The 19,486-nt window shown below is 44.5% G+C and overlaps 1 protein-coding gene across 1 annotated transcript in view; it reads right to left on the minus strand.

Moving 5' to 3' along the window:
* Positions 1-19,248, minus strand: part of LOC119461083 (voltage-dependent calcium channel subunit alpha-2/delta-1-like) — a 143,197-nt gene extending 123,949 nt beyond the window's left edge. Inside the window, exon 1 of the mRNA XM_037722265.2 lies at positions 18,892-19,248. Coding sequence (XP_037578193.2) covers positions 18,892-18,983 — 92 coding nt within the window. The 5' untranslated portion in view covers positions 18,984-19,248. The remainder of the gene's footprint in view (positions 1-18,891) is intronic.
* Positions 19,249-19,486: the final 238 nt, after the last annotated feature.

Raw genomic sequence — 19,486 nt, forward strand, 5'->3', positions numbered from 1 at the left:
AAGTACAGGGTCCTGCATATGTCGCAGCGCCTGCTTGAAAAAAAAAACAACAATATTTTGTGCTCACCGCAGCACCGTTCTTACTGAAATTTTGCACAACGATCGCATTGCGGAGTCGACCTTGTATAGTATAACACGTACCACAGTTAATTGCCTGGTTCCTAACAAAAAAGTACAAATTTTGCCTTCACTTATGTGGATGCAAGCTGCTAACGTAGGTGTTAACGTAGACGCCACGACTTCGAATCTTGGTGCCTACGACGCGCTAAACGTAAGCCAAACGCGGTTGTCCTCAGCGAGCCGCAGTGCGCTTAGCCAGTGGGCTCCTCGCGGCACCTCGCAGAGGCCGCGGTGTAGCCGACCGCAGCGACCAACAGCAGCCGCGTATAGGAATGTGCTTTATTACGAAAGAAAGCAGCTAGAAAAGAGTGAGGATTGTGGCTTCTGTTGAAACGAGAGCATTAGAGAGAAAGGTGACTTCACACTCGGCTTGCGAGCTCCACGCAGCGTGTACTACAGCAAAACCTGGCAGAGATATTCACAGCACCGTATGGTATACCCGCGGACTATCCAGCCCCAACCTATCAATTTTTCACGCTCTAAGCTACATTCGAGTACAAATTCATTTTCTCGTTCTTGCCATCAAGAACAGTAAATGACGTTGTCTGATAACTCCCCATGGCCCTCTCGCATGCTTTCTAAAGCATTCACCTCCACTGAGCAACTGTCGTACTACGGTGTGTGGCACTGTTTGTTTTCCAATGAGAAATGAATAGGTCTCTGTGAATGCCACACCCAGCCCCAAGCGTTATAATAATGTTGCATGGCAGCGGAACAGATCTTGCGGTCGGAGTGTATCGGACATCTCTTCACCATCTGTCCACGCTATAACGACCAACGCCTTCTACTCCGTACCACGTTCGATCACTTTCTATCAAGATCATTCACAGTGACAAAAGTACTTTGACCGCGGTCACGGGCCTCACTAACCCCCAAAAAAAAATACATGCAGTAGTGAAGTTCCTGAAATCGACAGACCTCAGTGAGCGACTGTAGTTTCGATGCGCACCTCTGGACGAAGCGACATCCTCAGTGTTTTCTTTCATTTCATCCTTTAAACCTCTTCTTCCCCTTGCGTAGGGTAGCAAACCGATCGTGTGTCATACTGACCTCCCTGCTTTTCCTCCCCCTTTGTTTTTCTCTCTCTCTCTCTATCTCAAGCACAGAATCATCACGCTGTGATACATTAATTGCGAAAAAAGTATTGTTCATTCATGATAAACGATAGGAACAGTACGTCGTGCAAAGCAGGGCGTACGGCACCGTTCCTTAAGCGACCTGCGAGCGCTGTAGAAATACTGATTCTAAAACGAGGATCTCCATCAATAAATATTCGTGTCCCGTCTTACACTACGCACTATTACCAGGTTAGGTTGTCGCCGCCTAACCTGGTAATAGCCAGAACTTAGCACCGCTAACTCTCTAAGTTTGCGATATATGTAGCATACTTCGAATTGTGATAATTGTGACGTCTCGATAGCTGCGCGCGCCTGTCTAGCGGACGAATTTGCACATACACACACATCTCAAAGTGACGACTCTATTACCTCGCATCTGTTTCGCGATCTCGCGCACACTGTGACGCGATCGCATACGCTCAGCACTGCTCGAGATTTCTTTGTTAGCTATCTAGAAAGTGGCTGATGTGACGTGCGATCGAACTTCTGTTTTCCGGCACGGCAGCCCAATGTGCTAGGCATTAGGCCACGATCGCAGGCATGCTTTTCTCGTGCCATAAGCTCACGAAATGTCTGTCAACAACTTTCTTATCACCTTCGAATTCAATCTCTTCGATAGCGTCCTGAACAGATTGAATAACCTAATCTGTAGCCTCAACTATCCTCTTATTGCTTGCCGGTGCGCCGTTCTCAACTATGATCTCTAAAATCCTATGATCGCTACCAAGGTCTTCCCCGGTGTTACACCATGTGGCAGTGATGCAAGTATACCGACCAAGGTTAGATCTGGTGTCGTGTCCACGGATACGCTATTTCCCTTCCTCGTCGGCCTCATCGGGTCCATAATGAGGATCAGCCCGCGTTGTTGAATTTTATACCAAAGATTTCTGTCTTTAACCTGCGTGAATTATAACCCCACGCCGGATGGTGCGCATTAAAATCACCCACTATCAAAAGTGGACTGTTTTTTTTTTTTTTTTAAATAAGCCTGGTTTTCGTAAAAAGATCGCCGAAGTCATATTTGCACTGCTTGGGGGAAATATACACGTTCAGGATGAAAATATTCATGTATTTATGTTTACGAGAGATAAGTTTGACCAAAACATGATAGATATGCGCATTCCCCGTCGCGTGTTGCAGCGTTGAAATGTTTCTCATTACAAAGGTAGTCACTTGAGTACCGTTACCTGACCCCGCAAAGGATTTGTAACCTACTCACATTCTTCCCTCGTGACAGTTAGTGTTTTAGGAAGCTTTGTTAGAATGCATAGCCTTCGGGATTGACCTAGATTTTTCGCGAGACGGATACCTACGAAGTCTGTGAGGTCCCTCTACAACGCTATCGCAATGAGAGAGACCCTAAAACAACGTCTATATGGTACTGAGCATTGCGATCGATATTATTGACATCCCCGTGAAACTATACCTGAATAAAGGGTCCTTCCTGCGTGTTCAATCGGCACTCCAGAGCGAGCGGAGCGTGCTCAATATGCAAAAACGGAGACCCCATTCCGAGCCCTGGCGCAGTGTCACCATGTACTTGAAGGGCAGTAGTGGACGCGCGCTTTGTCGACGACAAGCTGCGTGCATAATTAGCGGCAACTCATTAAGGGTCACCGACACTGACTTGTACGGCCAAAGCGTGATTAACGAATGTGCGGCAGCCCTTACCGCCGCGTCTCGAAAGTACACGCTCTCGTAGGTGTAACAGAAACTGTCCACCGTTATGTCGTAAATTTCTGGCCGATACTAGCGAAACATTAGAAGAGGTGGGATGGAGATCAATAAATGGCAGTTTTGTGTAACCAGAGGCAACCTATGGACGCTAGCAACTCCGCCGTAAATTTTACAGCTTTGGTCTGATATAAGGTGTCAGGTTTCTGAGCAAGAAAAGAACTACATTGTAGACAAATATGGTGGCTAACAATTAACGGCGTAAGTACCTTTGTGTGCACGTATTGTATTTATTATCTTATAAGACACACTCAGTTGCTTTTGCTGAGCAGAATTATGACGTCGTTCTGGTGCTGAAGTTACAACAGGGCTTTAAAACAACCGTCAAATTATATGTGCTTTTCTCATTTAAACAACTGCAAAGCACATGACTCGGAACAAGTTCATCATACAAACTAGTGCACTGGTTCACTCTGGTAAACGAGAACTGAGAAGGCTAGCCTAATTTTTTTTCTTTTTGTCCTGCATGCGTCAGAACCAATTAACCAATTATGTATTAGAAGCAAATAAGTATTAAAACCGATTAAGTAATAACTTAGCTATCCTTCTGACTCAAAAACTTTGAGGTAATGTAAACAAGCAAGAAATAATTCCACAAGATTTCTCTGCTCGCCGTACAGACCCCTTGTAGCAGCACAGTTAACATCCCACGCCTTTTAAGCTAACTTAACGGGCATGAGGAACCAAAATGATTGACAGTCCCGCTCGAGGTGCCCCCTGGCATTTGATTTTGGTCAACTAGATGTCTGCCGTTAGACTGTGGCTCATACTTGTTTCTTGATACCATCAGGCCGTGTTCAGTTCAGTTATTCATAATAATCTTCTGCCTTTCTTTTGCTTCCTTCTTTCTTGCTTCCTTCCATAATGATCATCATCATCATCGTCATCATCATCATCCTATTTCATGTTCACTGTAGGACAAAGCCAATCCCAGCGATCTCCAGGTATACCCTTGGACCGCGTAAGAAGGATCGATCCCATACCTACAAAATTTCTAAAACACATCACACCCCTTAATTTTCCGTTGTCCCCTACTGCATCTTGCTTCCCTTGGCTGTCATTTTATAACCTTAGTACACCACCAGTTATCTGCTACAAGCAGTGCACGACATAGTTTGCTTTGGTTGTCATTTACTCACGGCGTAACCAAAGTATTCCTCTTCGTCTCAACTAGAATGCCAGGTACACAATCATTTGCTCTCTAGTCGACACTGTCCTTTACTTGTCGCTGAAACTTTATATCAACCATTTCCCGTTCTATCGCTCGTTGATCCTTAGTTATCACGTTTCCCTGTTATCGTCGAGGTTTCAGCACCATACGTTAGCACCGGTGGAATGCACCGACTTTATGCTTCTTTCCAGGAATGTCGAAAATATCCAACTTATTTCACTCTAAATTATTCCTTTTCATGCTAAAATCTGTCTTGGTTATTTGTATTGCTTCCCTTTTGTTGCTTTTATTTGCAATGAGGCTGTAGTTCTCTTCGACGAATACTTTCTGCCCACGCCTTCTGCGAAAGATGGCGGTGAAAAGAGTATGTTGCATAACCGCAACGCGACTCGCTTTTTGTAATCACTCTGAAAGGCACATTGGGTCGTGCCGGATGAAATGCTCTTTTTCTCTTTTCAGGTAGCACGCAATACGACTTATGCAAATTTCCCCATCAATACTCGCTTCTTTGCTCCTTCGGTTTCACAGCGTGAACAAGTATTGCTGGAAAAAAAAAGCCCGTCTCACATTTAATCATTCGTAAGAAGAAACGGCTTTCTAAATTGGTGCGGAGGCCATACCGCTTTCACAGTAAAATATCAGCTCGCTCCTTTTTAAGGCGCCGCCTTCGTTCACTGCTTCTCTTGAAGTGCACAGAAAAGAACTACGTAGATGCACACGTTCCTGGCTCAAATTCCGATAGCTTTCTTCTCCCAATGTTTTCTTATGGAAGCATTCTCTGCGTAACAAGCATATTGCGGTGCGTAACAAGCGAACCGACAAATACTAACATCTCTGAACATTGAAATCGTGCGCATACATATTGTTGTGGCGCCACCCTCTCCGGCAACATTGCAACACACATAGTTACAGCATCACCAATAAGGTGACCATGGTTGGCAACCGAAATCGCTGGATTAGACGTGCGCATTACGTAAGACGTAGCCTATACTATCTCTTCTGTAGGTCGAGTTTGATGTCCCCTTGATGACACCGTGTTTTGTGCAGGAACATTTATTTGATCTTATGTAGATGCAGAATCTCAAAATACCCGCTTAGTGTCTCTCCTTACCCCTTCCCCATGCACTATAGGGTAGCAAACCGGACGTTTGCATTCCGTTTATTCCTCTTGTCTTTCACGTTTTCTAACTCAATCTCTCTCTCCGTAAATAGTTTATATCAGAGTCACATCACGTTTAGTATTAGTTTATAGTTCCCTTCGTTTCGTTATTATGGTATCGTCCCAAGTGCGAAGACCGCTTGCTCCCGAGTTCGTTCCAGTTGCTTCAAAGTTTGCTGAAAGCACCGTGATCTAGCTCCTCAGGGAATTATTTATGTGCGTACTTTTTTATTTTATTTTCTCGTGTTTGCATTAATGATGTCTGCGCAATCATCTTTTATCGCGTCGACTATTGTTTAAAACGGCACCATAGTAGAGTTTAAAGTTAAATTGTAATTTTGCTTCTGTAGTGGCAAAATCACCAGTCTTACCCTGACAGCAGGCATAAGCCAGTAAATTTGCAGAAACAATAAAACTGGTGACTACGCCACCTCAAAGCTCGCCGTTACGTTGTCGATTTTTCAGCCTCTACACGGGTCGTGTTAATTGTTTGTCGGTAAAGAAGGATCATATTGCGTTGTAATAAACTTAAGATTCATCCTAGCATGTTTCGAAGACGTTTCCTGCTTTAAAACGGTTCAAGTAGGAAATAACATCAAGTTTTACGTCACACCGACTGATAGGCGCTGAGGTTTTAATAGTGAGCTAAAAGAAAAAAAAATCGACCTTCGGCCGTTGGTTTCTCTACCAGTAATAGAACGATCTCCGCCAAACGATCGCAAATAAAGTTTTAAAAATGTTATCGTACTTTAGATATCATCAAAACAAGTTAACGACAAAGAAATGAATGAATGAAGAAAAGTGAACGGGACAGACAATCTGCTATAGTTTCAATCCGGGCATATTCAAAAGACGACACACTAAAGCTGCGTGTATCCCCGATCCCGACTGGCATCCGAGCTTTCCACTGTTTCTGACATTGTCAAAACAAACAAAGGAAAAAAATCAATGAAAGAATAAATGAACCAAATAACAAGTGAGTGAATGAAGGGAAACGAATGGGGCCGCCGATTTGCTAGACTTTCAATCGCGGTACATTGAAAAAAAGACGACTCGAAAAAGCTGCATATGTCCCCGTTGCTTTCTCCCAAGCCCGCAGTAATTATTCGCGTTCGATATCACGTACCGACCAGTCCTGTCGGTATGCGTTTCTTCGACTTCATCCCCATGGAAACAGACCAAAGCAAATTAATCAAAGTGCTAGCTCCCCCGGCAACGTGGCGAGAATGTCGCACAAATGCCGTTATGCAGATCAACCATGTTCGTCCTAACGCGTTTTTTTTTTTTTTTCTTAAGGCAGATAAAGGTCACGTATGTAACGTGCCTGCGCATTCCGGGCAATTTCTTATCCCCCGAGAATAACACGAAGTTAACCGTCCCTTCAACCAACCGGCTCTTGTTTCTTTCTTTTTTTCTTCGTTTTTTTTCTTTTTTCTTCCTTATTTTTTAACAGGTTTTCACATCACGTATCGCATATAATCAGGCAAATGCGCTTTTTTCAGGGGTTTTCCCGTCTCATTAGGACAGCCAGTCCTTGACCTTTCCATAAGAATCAGATGAAAATCAGGCTACTGGTAAGGTCCACTTAGTATTGTAGACAATGTTTACACACATTTACACGCAACCACGTCAGAAGTTTGTTTAGGTGAAAAATGCACGCTGTATTTCTAGGAAATGCTGCTTACAGGCCTCTCAGTTCGATTTTCAGTTTCGACAGCCCCTCCTTATTCTCGTGCTTCATATCTATCTATCTATCTATCTATCTATCTATCTATCTATCTATCTATCTATCTATCTATCTATCTATATAATTTATTAATCATGTTACTTCAGTCTATTTCAACAAATAGGATGAGGAGCAGCGGATGAAAGCTGCTTGACGAGCCTGTAGCCCCCAGTGCATGGGTTCACAGCAGCACAATGACATGAATACACATGATTACATCGTTTACCTCATCAAGGCACCACTAACTGTCACAAGTGAAATCAACCTCCTGGCTACCATCTGGACCGCACCATAGATATCTGTTGGACTCCATAGAACCTAAAAAAATATACATGTACTATCGGCGTCAAATGGTACGCGAACAGCGCAGCGCGGGGCCGATGCAAAACTGAAAGTATAGCGGCGCGCTTTCTAGTCATCGCCATTGACAGGCGCGCACGTCCGATTTGACTGCACTGCACGATGATGCTCCCCCTATACTGCGATACTTTCGCGTCTGTTCTCGTTGTCTTTTATTTGAAAGCCAGAAGAGAAAAATCAAAGAAAACAGAAGCTATGATATCGCAGTCTATAGGGTATATGTACGCATTGTAGCGAAGGTGCCATAGAAGCCCATTCGTCCTGTAATGACGGCTTGTCGAGACACGGCAACGCCATCTACATTTCGCAGGGCCAACTTCTCGGCGGGAAAAAAAAATCGATATTTGCCGTTGGAGGCCTGTTGCGCTAAGTATTCTACTGCGTCAGCTCACATCACATCGCTATGACATCGCGTATACTGAGCCCACAACAATACACATGAAGCGTAGTGAGTGAGAACATTCGCCACAAAATCGCGTCACAATCTAAAGTGAACACACCCATCTATATTTATAGACCTCATCCTATAATGGAGCACATTACACTGGTGAGCCTTGAGAGTCTTGCATGAATTCAAAGCAATGGATTCACTCAGATTTTCAGCGAAGTAGCATATCCATGTATCATTAGTACCAACACATTTCTGCTATTTTGTTAAGATAAAACCAACATTACATTGAAATGATTCACAAAAATTACACTTTAATATTCCCCAACGCAGCATGCGTGCCACCTGTAGTTTGTGTCTGGTAGTGAAGACATAGCTATAACATAATATTTAGTGAAAAAGCCGTTCAAAATGAAGTTAATGGTGAAATATTGCAAGGTTAGCACTATATATATATATATATATATATATATATATATATATATACTACTTTTTAAGGCTACGCATAGGTGAGTTTTGACGACACTACGGTGTTAAATACGGTAATACAATCTCGTCATATCTGAGCACGCATCGCCACCACCAAACTTCAGAAAGCGTGCACAGTTTCGTATTCGTAATTATTCGTGGATGAAAGCAAGCAGCCTGTGACTTCACATTTTCCTATTCTAATGGCATTGTCTGTACTTGTTCAAATGTTTTCATTGGAGACGCATTGAATGCATAATTTTCGACAACTACTGTTTTGCCCCGTAAGATGTAGTCGCGTTTCAATCGCACGACCATAATTGATGTCGCTGCTCATTGGCTTAGAACCGTATTTCAGCCTCGCCTTCGCGACCATGTGAATTGACCTTGGTGAAACCGTATGGGCAATCGGCGTAAAATGAAACGCCAACATCGGTGCGCGTGCTACAGTTTGTGCCATCATAATTACTGCGCCGTCATCTTTTCTCGCTTTCGACTAAAAGAGAACCGGAACAGAAACCAAAATATCGCCGTATAATCGCGCAGTATGGTCAAACAGGACGTGCGCGCCTGTCAATAGCGATGACTCAACAGCGCGCACTAGTACTTTCAGTTATGCTTCGGCCAGGCGTTCCGCTGACCACGTTTCATTCGACGCCCATAGTGCATATAGCACGCACGCTTCGCAGGGTTTATGCTGAGCGCAAACTTTCAAATAAAAACAAAAACAAACAAAAAGCAACAAGTGCCGCAAAGTTAACTACTATGATAACAAAGATACTGAAGAATTACTATAGTTCACATTACAAAATTCAGGTGCAACCTGCTTGATCAGGATAACCAGTGATATACAAGAAGTAAGAACTACTAAATATACGAGACCGTATTCACAAACAAATGTCACGTCAAAACTGTTCGTATACGCAGCCGTGCCAGCAAATTCTTATGCCAGATATATTATTAGTGAAGGCCACTGATCAAAGGCTCCTACGAACTAAGAGCTTAGTGTATTCAGCCCCTTGTGTGTATCCTGAAGGTGGCGTGCCTTTCTCTTTTTTTTTTTTTCTTGAATTTCTTTTTTTTTTTTTTTTTGACTCGAAAGCCTGCTCGGTGCCTTAAGTTGCTATTTCCGGCATCAAATAAAACTATGGTCTTCTGTATTTCGATCACTTTAGAAAGCAAAACTGTCATCTGTCATTGCTCCTTCCTCCCATTTTACGAACGAATTGGGGTCTCGTTACTGTTCACATCGAACGCCATCAAGGAAGGGGGGGGGGGGGGGGGGGGGGCACTTATCAAATTGTCGTGTCTTCAGAGTTTTTCCTCCATCACTCGGTAAGTGTGTCGAAACGGGACACAAGTCGTACAGTATACAGGTGCACCTCTTGATGTGCACTTCTGTTGCGCGCTTTCGCTGTCCCCGCACACTTCGTTTCGATCGCGTAAACGTCCCGCAACGCGTCGTTTGTATTACGCTCGTCCGCTATGTTCGCTTGTGCCCGCGTCGATCGCCCCCACGTTGATTGTACGCCTCAGAAAATACTCGGCCCAGTGGTCTCGTACTTCACCCCCCCCCCCCTCCCTCAGTAATTGATCTCCCCGGCAGCATTATTGCGGTATTTATTTTGTTAACAGCCGGGCGTGTATCTCCGCAAACTCGCTTCGATCGAAGAAAGCGCGATGATTCTCAATTTTTTTTTATTCCCACTCACCAAGATTTAAGACGCGCCCCCTTTTCCCTTTATACTTGTATTCTTGGCGGTTGTTGTGACAGCTGCAAACAGAGAGGAACCAACGACCCAGAAGTGGACGAACACAACTGTCCGTCGGCGAAAAAAAAAAAGAAAACTCAAACAAGAAAAGCAAACGAGAACGACGTGTACGGTGCCACCTGTCACCGCTGCCGTCTTCCATTTCGCCCGAAAATCGTGTACTCGTTTACTCTCCCGTGTCTCGCGAAAGCCCTCGATTCTCTTCTTTCTTTATTATTTCGTTTTTATCTGCAAAACGGATGAGAAAAGTAAGGCCCTCCGGAAACCCGCGCATCCGTGAGCCAAATTTAAAGACGGACTGTTTATTATGATTATTTTTCTTTCGTCGTGCCATTTCTTTTGTTTTCCTCCTCAACGAAAAACGCCCACCGTATATCCGCTTCCAGCCGCACCCGTGCTTTCATCGAGCGAATGTCGTGTCGCTTTTCGTTCGCCATTACTTTCAGTGTTTTGTTTCTTGTGTTTTCTTTAGTGTTTTTTTTAAGTTGCATCCAGCATAGCGTGGCCACCGAGATGGCGGTTATGTTTCGAGTGTCTCCGCCGCCGCGTTTGACACTGAACGTAGACCCGTTGCTGACGTTGCCTACGGGACGCCGAATAAAGTTCAAGCGTCTAAAGGTGCACTTTGTTGGGCGTGGGAGACGCGAAACAAAGTGAGAAAAAAATAAAGGGAAAAAAAAGACAGAACAAGAAACGAGCGTTTCTCGCAACTCGGTTTGTGCGCTCGCCGCCGCTTTCGTGATGCACTATAACTGGAGAGGCAGATTTGTTTCTCTACGTCTACGTGTTTACGTGAGTTCTTTTCACTGCTATGTGAAGAGTGCCTTGTCCCAACGTCTCTCTTTCAAAACCACTGTCCATGATGTCCATTTTTTTCTTCTTATTTCTCTCTCTCTCTCTCTCTCTCTCTCTCTCTCGCTACCTGCGAAGAAAGCACTTCGCTAGACCGTTTTTCCCCAGCTTCGAAATTTATGGAATCTCTGATGGCTCCATGTCGCTGCGACGCAGATACTGCCAGATTTCGATGCTAAAAGTCTTTTTAGCGGAGCCTTAAAGCGTCGATGTCGTTGGCGAAGCCACGTCGCTCATATCACCCTTCGTTTCACGTATTCTTAAACGCACAGCGTCACTTCAACTGTTGGAGTAGTTTTTACTTCTTACGTCTTCAACATATCTTAGTCCATAAGCTGTCACCTCGACTTTCCAAAACTCGGTTTCATTTGAAACCCTTGTCACTTACGGCATGTCAACGTCGCTTGCTCGAGAAATTTACCTTTAGCAGTATACCGTGCAGAGATCATTAGCGAGAAAGTATATAAAGAACTTTCCTCTTTGAGAACTATCCGTTTTTTTTTTTTGAAAGCCTTCCTCTTTGAAAAATCTCCTACGACACATATTCCCCATATCTATAGTAATCTAACATCAACACGTTTATTTTATATATGTTCTCTTATATGAATATTGGGTATGCGTCGTATATGACACTCGATATAGTTCTTCGTCCTGCATACCAGAGCTGGTTTCCAACGGAAATCTTTAAAGGGGCCCTGAACTACTTTTTATCGAAGTGGAGAAAATAGGTTATTCCAGAATTACTTTGCCGCAAGACGTACTTCGATGCGTTCATCAGAAGCGGAGTTATTGGCAATCAAACACGGCCTCCGCTGGGCTCCCATTCCCGTTCGCAGTGCCTTGCACTGCGAAGGTTATGGCTGAGTGGGGCGGGGCCACAACGCTCCAGCTCCTTCGAAATGTCACCGTGTTGGGCAGTTCAAATTTCATGTTTGATGTTAACGTAGACTTCACGACTTCTGATTTTGGTGCCTACGACGCGCTAAACGTAAGTCAAACGCGGTTGTTCTCAGCAAGCCGCAGTCCGCTTAGCCAGTGGACTCGTGGCGGCACCTCGCGGTGGCTACGGTGTAGACGACTGCAGCGACCAATAGCAGCCACGTATTGGAATCTTCTTTATTACGACTGAAAAGAATAAGGACCATGGCTTCTGTTGAAACGAGAGCGTTTGAGAGAAAGGTGACTTCGCGCTCCGCTTGCGAGCTCCACACACGCGTATACGAGACAGCAAAACTTGGCTGAGATATTCATACGCTTCCCGCGGACTATATTATTTCACCAAGCCCGAGGGGTGGTTCCGGGCATCTTTAACAGCGCGAAAAAGTGCTCCCGGCTTCAGTCAGATCAACGCCAGTTTTTTACTTATATCAGCTCATTCAACCTCAACCAGAACTATGTCTGATTGCAATTACTACTACGACTCACGATGGCGATATTTCCAAGAAAAAAAAACTCGTTAAAGCAAAGAATGTTTGCAAGAGCAAGGGGAAGCGGTAACTTCGATTTCTTATCCCAATAATTGTGGCCAAATGTCCTGGGTTCAACTGTAGTTGCTTCAATGTATTATGATACAAAACGCTTGTGAATATTCTACATGCAGCAGCAGTAGCTTATGCTTTGTAGGTCATTTTTTCCTACCTCTTTTCGATGCTCATTCAATGCAAATGCTAACAGAACTAAGAAGTAGATTTGTTTCGGCAGCATGAGTTCCAAACGTGATGTTACCCGTAACGAACGAGCATCCTTCAGGACTGTGTGTAACGAACGGTAAAAGTGAACTGGTTTAGCTTGATAACGAAATGTTATGACTTAGATTAGAGCACTAAATTTGCAACTAGTTTGTAAAGCTTTTATTAGCAAGTTAAATGCCGTGAGCTGGTTTCGGAGCTAAATGAACGCATCTTGCATACCCTTAGCACATCTGATGACGATGGAGCCAATAACTAGTGATGACGAGGCAGAAGTAACCAGCCAAACCATAAAAATAACATTATTACAACCGTCAGGTTGCGTGATATTGCGGAGCAATGTTCCCGGGATATTTATTTTCCACTTTACAATCTGCTGCAAAATTTTGCTTCTCGCAAACCATACTGAACGCCCAGTTGCAGGCAAATTTAGCAGTATTTATCTGGGTTAATTTATACGTGCACTGAGATTATGCGAGTGAAGCACGCATTGATGAAGAACGCGCTATCACCAAGGGCGGCTATCCGGTAAACACGCAGCGCAATCTAGTGAATCCTTAGCGAATCAGGGCCTGTTTATCTCATTGACTAACGATGCAAGTACGAGAGATTGCCGCGGCCTCACTTTCTGCTATGCGGACACTCTAGAACGTGATCCACAACAATGCAATTTTGCCCCTCACTTGTCGTTATTCGCACATCCAGCACGACATTTGTATAATAGCCATGTTCAGTGGGTCGTATTTGTTTAAAACCCGCAATACTAAAATTTATGCTTTAAATAGAGTGCAGGTTAGATTCGCCGTAGAAAACAGGGGCAATTGCACCGTCGCCTTTGTTTACCACACCCAAGACACCGTTCATGTCGGCACACAAAATTCCAGCAGTGCAGACTACAGTTGGTGGAGCAACAAATTTTCTCTGAGCATTTATGTCAAGTTAGCTTCAATGAAGTTTAGATTTAACAAAATAATATGCACTAATGTCACGGCTTGAAATGTTAGGCGTAAAAAACACAGACAGGAAAGCAAAGAAAAGGACGGCGTAAACGTTTATGATGTTCCTTTCCCTCATCTTGCATTTTCTCTTTTCCACGTCTCACTTTCAAACCCAAGAATCATTGCCCGTTCGCTCAGCTTTCTGTAGCCGCAACGAGCATTCCTCTCTTATGCCTTTTCATTATGGCCTAAAGACACTGAATCCTAACCCAACTAAAGCTGCAAAATGCACTACTCCGAAATAAGATAATGGTCCTCCTGCGAGCCCATGAAACGTAAGCCTCCAGTCTCTCGTTTTGTACCCGCAAACATGCGTGAATATTCCCATGTATACGCTTACGAAAGAGAGCTGCTCTTCTCCAAAAGCAATTAGAAGCATGACTCATAAGTGGAAGCTCTATTCACTTTCGAGGAAGTGACGTTCCCCGTAATCAAAGGCGACGCCGCGAGAGGAGGCATTCCAATCAAAGGCGTGCTCTCGGATAAATGCGCAGGTCAGCTTCGCAAACTGCCTCCACAAGCTCAATTTTATTTCTTACCGGTTTTTTTTAGTCTACCTTGAAGACCTATTTCTCTATATATACATCCTGTTAGACTCCTTTGACATCACTCACTTTCAAGCAGCGCTCTCGTCTCCTCGCCGTTCGACCATTCAATAAATTGTATAAGAAGGTGTCACATGGGTGAACCTTGACAGAGAGTTTATGTGACCCCGTTCACTTCCAGGCCGGGTGCTTTTATATATAGGAGCGCGACAAAGGATGGACAAAGGACGATGGTCACATACAGCGTACCCAGAAGAAAAAATCTGTGTGTGCGACATGTTTTGTGCTACCAAGACTGACGAAAGTGCGTACAAGCAACAGTGTAAAAGTATTTCAGGAGGAAAATCCAATGGAAAGCATAGTCTACTCCAGGATTTTTGTGCCATTCGTTTGCAATACAGAAGCTGAAGGTTTCCGCCTTGACATAGCACAAAAACGTACCACTTGTAAGATACAAAGTGCACCATTTGAAAGTGTTTAGACATTTTTTCGCTAAATATTGAGAGTGGTGTTTTCAAGGGAATGAAACTACGGCAGTGGAATGAGAACTATTGCAGTGAATTACAGAAGGGAAATATGGCCGTACGTGTGCTTTCATCTGTTTTCTCATCTCTGGCGTAAGTTGCGTCATAGTGAGTGAAATGCTAAACATGTATTCGTAAATCTCAGCAAGAAAGCGCGTTTCTTGTGAGGAAGTATTAGACAAAAGAATTCATGAACAGTTATCAAACTAAGTACACGGAAAACATTAAGCGTGAGATGCCAGTGGTGTCTCCTCGTGAACTCGCCAACCACCATATTAATTAAGTCTTCAGGCGCTTCACATTCAATCATGTTTGCATTCTAGGGAAAGCACCGTGCAGCACAGTTTTTGGGATTTCCGTGTATTTCTTACAAGTTTCATTCCGTACTGTGTTTCTGTTATGTGCTGGCACTTTTCTGACTACCTTCCAGTGGCAGATCTTTGTCTACAAAAACAACCAGTGGGATCAAAGCAAGAATATATTTGTTCTTTATCCATCTCAACCCAAACGAATGGATTCTTTAATATAGCGCAAAGTTAAAAGGTTCTTTTTTTTTGTCGGCAACTAATTTTCAGAAGCGGTGTAGGTCCGAAAAAACGTGTTACGCCACAAATAGGAGTAAAGAAAAATCTTACTAATTATATTTATTTGGTAACATTAAGACATGCCTTGCAACAGTTGATGTGAAGCCAGTCAGTGCATGCCCGTTCCATATTTGTGCGGTTATTTGTGTCATAAGCACGTGCTCTTAGCACATACTGCCCTGAATTCTGCAATTGCAACAAGTTTCCTAAAAGTACATATTCAGAAAGGAAATGTCACGATTCTTGTCAACTTAGCAAGTCATTTGTGCCTTTCTCTCGATATCTATCGCACGCGATTGAGGACATTGCGATTTCAGTAAATATTTTCTTTATCTTTCCCACAGGATCGTTTCGCGTCAGCTCAGGCAAGTAGGCTTTTGTACATTCGGCATAACTTTGAACGCGCTGTAGGTTAGAATGGATTTCAGCGTATCTTTGCGGTCCACATTCACCAGTGCGTACCATATGGTGTGATTACGGGTTTGTACGCTCGGCTGCAACCTACGCCTCCATTAGAATTCAAACTTACTGATACGTAAGCTATTTCTGACCTTGGCTGATACACATAACAACGAGTGCTGTCTGCAGCTTGCTGCCTGGGACAAGGTCAACGGGGGCTGTATTTCTGAGAATGTAAAACCGCTACAAACGAGGCACCAGCTCTAAAGGGACCCTGAATCACTTTTTAACGTAGTGTAGAAAGACATGTGAAGTGAAACACTTTGGCACGAAAAGTGCCTCAATGCGTTCAGCAGAAGCGGAGTTATTAGCAATCAAACACAGCCTCCGCTGTGATCCCCTTCCTTCTTCAATGCCTTGAACTGCGAAGGCTAAGGCGAGGTGGGGCGCAGCCACCGTGTTGGGCACTTCAAATTTCATTTTGGATGTTAACGTAGACTCCACGACTTCCGATTTCGGTCCCTACAACGCGCTAAACGTAAGCCAAACGCGGTTGTCCTCAGCGAGCCGCCATACGCTTAGCCAGTGGACTCGTGGCGGCACCCCGCGGTGGCCGCGGTGTAGCCGACCGCAGCGACCAATCGCAGCCGCGTATTGGAATGTGCTTTATTACGAAATAAAGCACACAGAAAAAGAGTGAGGGTCATGGCTTATGTTGAAACGAGAACGTTTGAGAGAAAGGTGACTTCGCGCTCCGCTTGCGAGCTCCACGCGTACGACAGCAAAACTTGGGCTGAGATGTTCACAGCAGCGTATGCAACCCGCGGACTATGTTATTTCACCAAACCCTAGGGGTGGTTCAAGGCCCATTTAAGGCCAAGGTGTGGCTCTTCTTCGAAACAAGGTCGTCAGACAGAGAAAGCCGTTTTTTTTCCGCGACGATCTACAAAGCTCTTACTCGTGTTCTTCGCGTATTGAACCGTCTCGCCTGCATCTAGCATGAGGACGTACTGATATGTCATTGAGACTACAATGTTAATCACGGTGTCATTTCCAGGAACATACGGGAAATTAAAAAAAAATTCTCATGAAGCCGCAGTTTCTACGCACGGGTGTAAGTATTTTCAATAAACGTAAAGAAGGGAAAACCATCGAAATCAGTTGTATCGACTGCTTGTAGTAGGCGACAAGGTCCGAGATTTTAGACTTTACGATTCATTTAGCAGCAATGAGAGGCCTTATATCTCTGTTTCTGACAGCTAGTGTGAAATGGCTAAATAGAAGTTATAGAAGAGCGTGCTCGATGTCTCCACCTCAACTCAGTGCTCCTCTGTGCCAGGAAGCCTTGATACTATAACTCGTGGCTTCATAGCACCCCCCCCCCCCCCCCCCCTTCTAATAGGATACACCATGCGAAAACAGGTTTGCGCACAGACGTATCAACTTATTCAGCCGTGCAATCTTCTCCACTAAAACGAAAAAAAAAAGGATTGTGGATGGGTGAGCCCATTCTGGTAGGACAACCACAAAGGCCCCGCTAATAACCAAAAGCGAAATCACCAGTACATCTCACGGATGTAGAACACTGACATTTCAAAGGCAATAACGACACGCTGATATCTGTTCAGGATAGCTGATGCATACACCAGTGCTTTGTCGGGGAGTTATACTTTTATGAACTGGAAACGTTCAAGAGCCATATACGCAGAGGTAAATGTGTTGATGGTGTTCTAAACTCATCTACTCGCTGCATATTGCTACAACTAACTGAGCTCTTCGCAAATTGATGCACCGAAAGAAGAAGCGTGTCTAAACTGGCTTTCGCATTCTAATTTTGTTTCTCTTAGCCATTCAAGCCAGCAAAATGTCGCGTTATGTAAAAGAGAAACCCTACCAGACACCGAAAACATTTATTACAGTCAATAACTGCAGATAACTCTTTACTGGCGAGTAAGAAATTTTCGACCACCCGTCCTAAGCCGGATAACCAGCCGATGTTTTCAGTAAAAACAGGTTCCATATGTTGCTACATTTTACATATCAGGTAAGTAAATTGAATGTGCTCTAAGCTCGTCTACTCACTGCGCATTGCTGCTACTAAATGAGCTCGTCGCAAACTGAAGTACGGAAAAAAGAAGCGTGTCTAAACCAGTTTTCACATCCTAGTTTTTGCTTCTCTTCGCCACTGAAGCCAGAAAAATGGCGCGTTATATAAAAGAGGAAACCCGCCAGACACAGAAAACATTTATTGCACTGAAAAACTGCAGTTAACAATTTATTGACGTGTAAAACATTTTGTGTCGCCCGTTATAAACCCGAAAACCAGCCGATGTTTTCAATTAAGACAGGTTCCATTTGTTATAACAATTTACATATTGACCCTGTTTTTGTATAGATATGTAAATCTTTCTGTCTGAGATTATTCCCTCTCTCCTTTTTTTCTTTTTGTTCACATCAGAGCTCTTTCAGACAATCGTCATCACTGAATCAGTCCCGCATCCCAGATGCCGTACTACACCGTAAGTTGTTTTTCCCTTACTAAGGATGTGCTTGCAGCGCAGCACTCTTTACAGGAGGTAATTCTTTATGGGGATTTCAGCCTTTTTCGCCCCCTTCAATTTTATGAGGGGGCGTAATTTTCATGCTTGGCTACTACGACTGTGAAATTTAAGGCGCCGCTGTTTGAATAGCGCTTTCGAAGAAAGCCGTGCCTCGTGCTCAAAGGATTCACCGTCGCATTCAAGGACGCAAATTCGCTTCATATTTAGAAGCGAGCGCTTTCACTCACATATTGTTCACGAAAATTTTCTATCAGGCTAGGCGCCTACTTTCGGCACGAGACTTGCCAAGACACCAAAACGCGTTTAACAGAGACAGACAACAAATGTTACGGCTCGTAGCAGGTGACTTGCGCCTGCAGAATTTCCAAAAGATGCCGGTTTGCGGATCCTCTCTTGATTAACTTCGTGTCTGGTCGCTCACTTCCCAAACTACACTCAATAAACGAACAAGCTGTTCCCGAGGCCGACTGTCACACCCAACACCTCGCGATTTCTCGAATCTTTCTTCACGATAGCGCGTTTGGAACTTCGCGGCATCTACAGCGCCACCGTACGGGGCTCGGCTCGCCAGCCCGTGCCGCGCGGAATCATACGGCGTACGAACGGAGCCCAACCTCTACACACCGAAAAGGTGCTAGCTTCTGCCCCGCACAAACGAGAATGCGTCACAACGCGCGCGTAACAGGTTTTTCAAAAGCGGACAGGTTGAGTACTGTGTACTTACAAATCTTTTTTGGGGAAATCCAAGTCGGCCAGAGTCGACGTGCTCCAGAAAATCGCCCAGAGAACAAACCGTCGTCCAGAGAGACTCGCCATCTCGCCATACCAGACGGCCGCTTTTTACTCTCGGCACCAGGCGCGCGCACCTCGTACTCTCGACGCCGGGTTTCTCGAATCGCGAGCAGCAGGCCAGCCACCCGCTCCGGCCGCGACGGCGCCGTGGCGCTAGTAGCATTATGTTTTTTCTTTTTTTTTTTCTGCTGGGCGTGAAGCTGCTTCTCGAGATCGCCACCAGATGCCGGCACTAAGCAGGCTCGAGTCAAGGAAACAAAGAGGAGGCGCGAACTAGAAAAATCGTTAACCTCGGTCCCGTTACCGCACATCTTTTTTTTTTTTTTTTCTATCCATGCGCGTCTGGGTGGTAGAAATAATCGCATTAACATCCGCCGAGCCGATTGCACTGTGGCGGATAAGTTCTACTATGTATTATGACACGAGGAAAAGATAAAGTAAGGGCGTCGGGCTTCTTTCTGCGTGGCCTCGTAGTTCTATGGTACCCGGCGCGGTGGCTCAGTCAGCTCAGGCGTTGCGCTGCTGAG

This window comes from Dermacentor silvarum, chromosome 8, assembly GCF_013339745.2.
Source record: "Dermacentor silvarum isolate Dsil-2018 chromosome 8, BIME_Dsil_1.4, whole genome shotgun sequence".
NCBI classification, from domain to species: Eukaryota; Metazoa; Arthropoda; class Arachnida; order Ixodida; family Ixodidae; genus Dermacentor; species Dermacentor silvarum.